Source organism: Chiloscyllium plagiosum, chromosome 34 (genome assembly GCF_004010195.1).
Source record: "Chiloscyllium plagiosum isolate BGI_BamShark_2017 chromosome 34, ASM401019v2, whole genome shotgun sequence".
NCBI lineage: Eukaryota > Metazoa > Chordata > Chondrichthyes > Orectolobiformes > Hemiscylliidae > Chiloscyllium > Chiloscyllium plagiosum.
This window is the reverse complement of record NC_057743.1, coordinates 36,552,932-36,554,415: the sequence shown is the minus strand read 5'-3', so window position 1 is coordinate 36,554,415 and position 1,484 is coordinate 36,552,932. Positions and strand designations below refer to the sequence as shown.

The following is a 1,484-nucleotide window of genomic DNA, read 5'->3' as shown; positions in this document are numbered from 1 at the left end:
CATAGACAGAAAGCCAGAAATCAGAAGTGTTGGTTAAGATTGCATTTTAATCATTTTGCTGATGGAAAAATAAAGATTGGGACTTAGAACCTTAAAGCACGAGTAGGCAATTCAGCCCTTTCAGCATCCTCCCTTAATTCGTGAAGATCGTGGCTGATCTGATTGTGGTCTCAAACCCCACTTTCCTGTCTGACCCCATAGCCTTATGTATAACATTAGGTTAGGAACTGAATTACCATAACTGTAGTGATTGGAACCATGGCCTGGCGAGTCTTATTGACTAAGAGATCCCTGATTGGGGCCGTTAATCTGGGCCAATCAGGGGGCCCTGGCTGTCAGATATAAACAGGAGATTCCTCTTTCCCTGAATCACAATGTCTAAGAGAGGACGTGGTGGTTCATCCGGAGTGAAATTTCGCATCTCCCTTGGTCTTCCTGTGGGAGCTGTGATCAACTGCGCTTACAATACAGGGGCCAAGAACCTGTACATAATCTCTGTCAAAGGCATCAAGGGACGTTTGAACAGAGTACCAGCTGCTGGTGTTGGTGACATGGTCATGGCAACTGTAAAGGAAGGCAAACCAGAGATCCGGAAAAAGGTGCGTCCAGCAGGAGTGATACGGCAGCGGAAAGCATACCGGAGAAAAGACGGGGTGTTTCTCTACTTTGAAGACAATGCAGGGGTGATTGTAAATAACAAAGGAGAAATGAAAGGTTCTGCAATCACAGGTCCTGTCGCCAAGGAATGTGCAGATCTGTGGCCCAGGGTTGCTTCCAATGCTGGGACCGTTGCATAAGAACTGTAAACAGTTTCTAAAATGATACCTGTATGATTCAATAAATATTTCTACCCCCAGAAAAAAAAATAAACAGGAGATTCAAGGAGTCTCCTCACTCTAGGGACTAGCTCTGAACTGGCTGGTCAGAGCATATGTACTATGCCTGTGTAAATAAAGGGTGACTTGGTGATGGGAAACCGGTTTTGGTGCAGTTATTTCAATAACCAAACTTTTTTAAAACATAAAATAAACTGTCATTTTTAACATCTGTGGAATCTTTGTGTAGAATGAAGGGAATGATACATTCAGTTTCTATTAGCAATTTCATGAGGCCCACAGAGATTGGTCATTAGTAATTATGACATGGTATGCTGTTAAAACGTGGTACATCACATTCAATAGTTAATCCAATAGTTACTTGTGTCACAGACAACAAAGGAGTGGTGAACTGATGCATTCTTACTGCTTTTCTCCCCTCTCCATTTCAAAAATGGTACTTCATGTTTCTTTTCATATTTTCCTTTTCCTTTGAAAAATAGGCAATCGTGTTTTAACCAAAAAAACCTATCTGTGACATCCAATTTAAAATGTCCGAAAGCAAATTATTTACAGTTTAAACATTATTACTGCAGTCGAGACTTAGGGAGGGAATAGTTTTTAACCATACATCACAGACTCTTGCCTTCAAGAAAGGAGAGAAAGGAA

The 1,484-nt window shown here is 41.3% G+C and overlaps 1 protein-coding gene across 1 annotated transcript; it reads left to right on the top strand.

Moving 5' to 3' along the window:
- The first annotated feature begins 374 nt into the window (after window positions 1-374).
- Window positions 375-866, top strand: LOC122540150 (60S ribosomal protein L23-like). The gene has a single exon (XM_043675461.1). The coding sequence runs from the start codon at window positions 375-377 to the stop codon at window positions 795-797; it is 423 nt and encodes a 140-aa protein (XP_043531396.1). The 3' UTR covers window positions 798-866.
- Window positions 867-1,484: the final 618 nt, after the last annotated feature.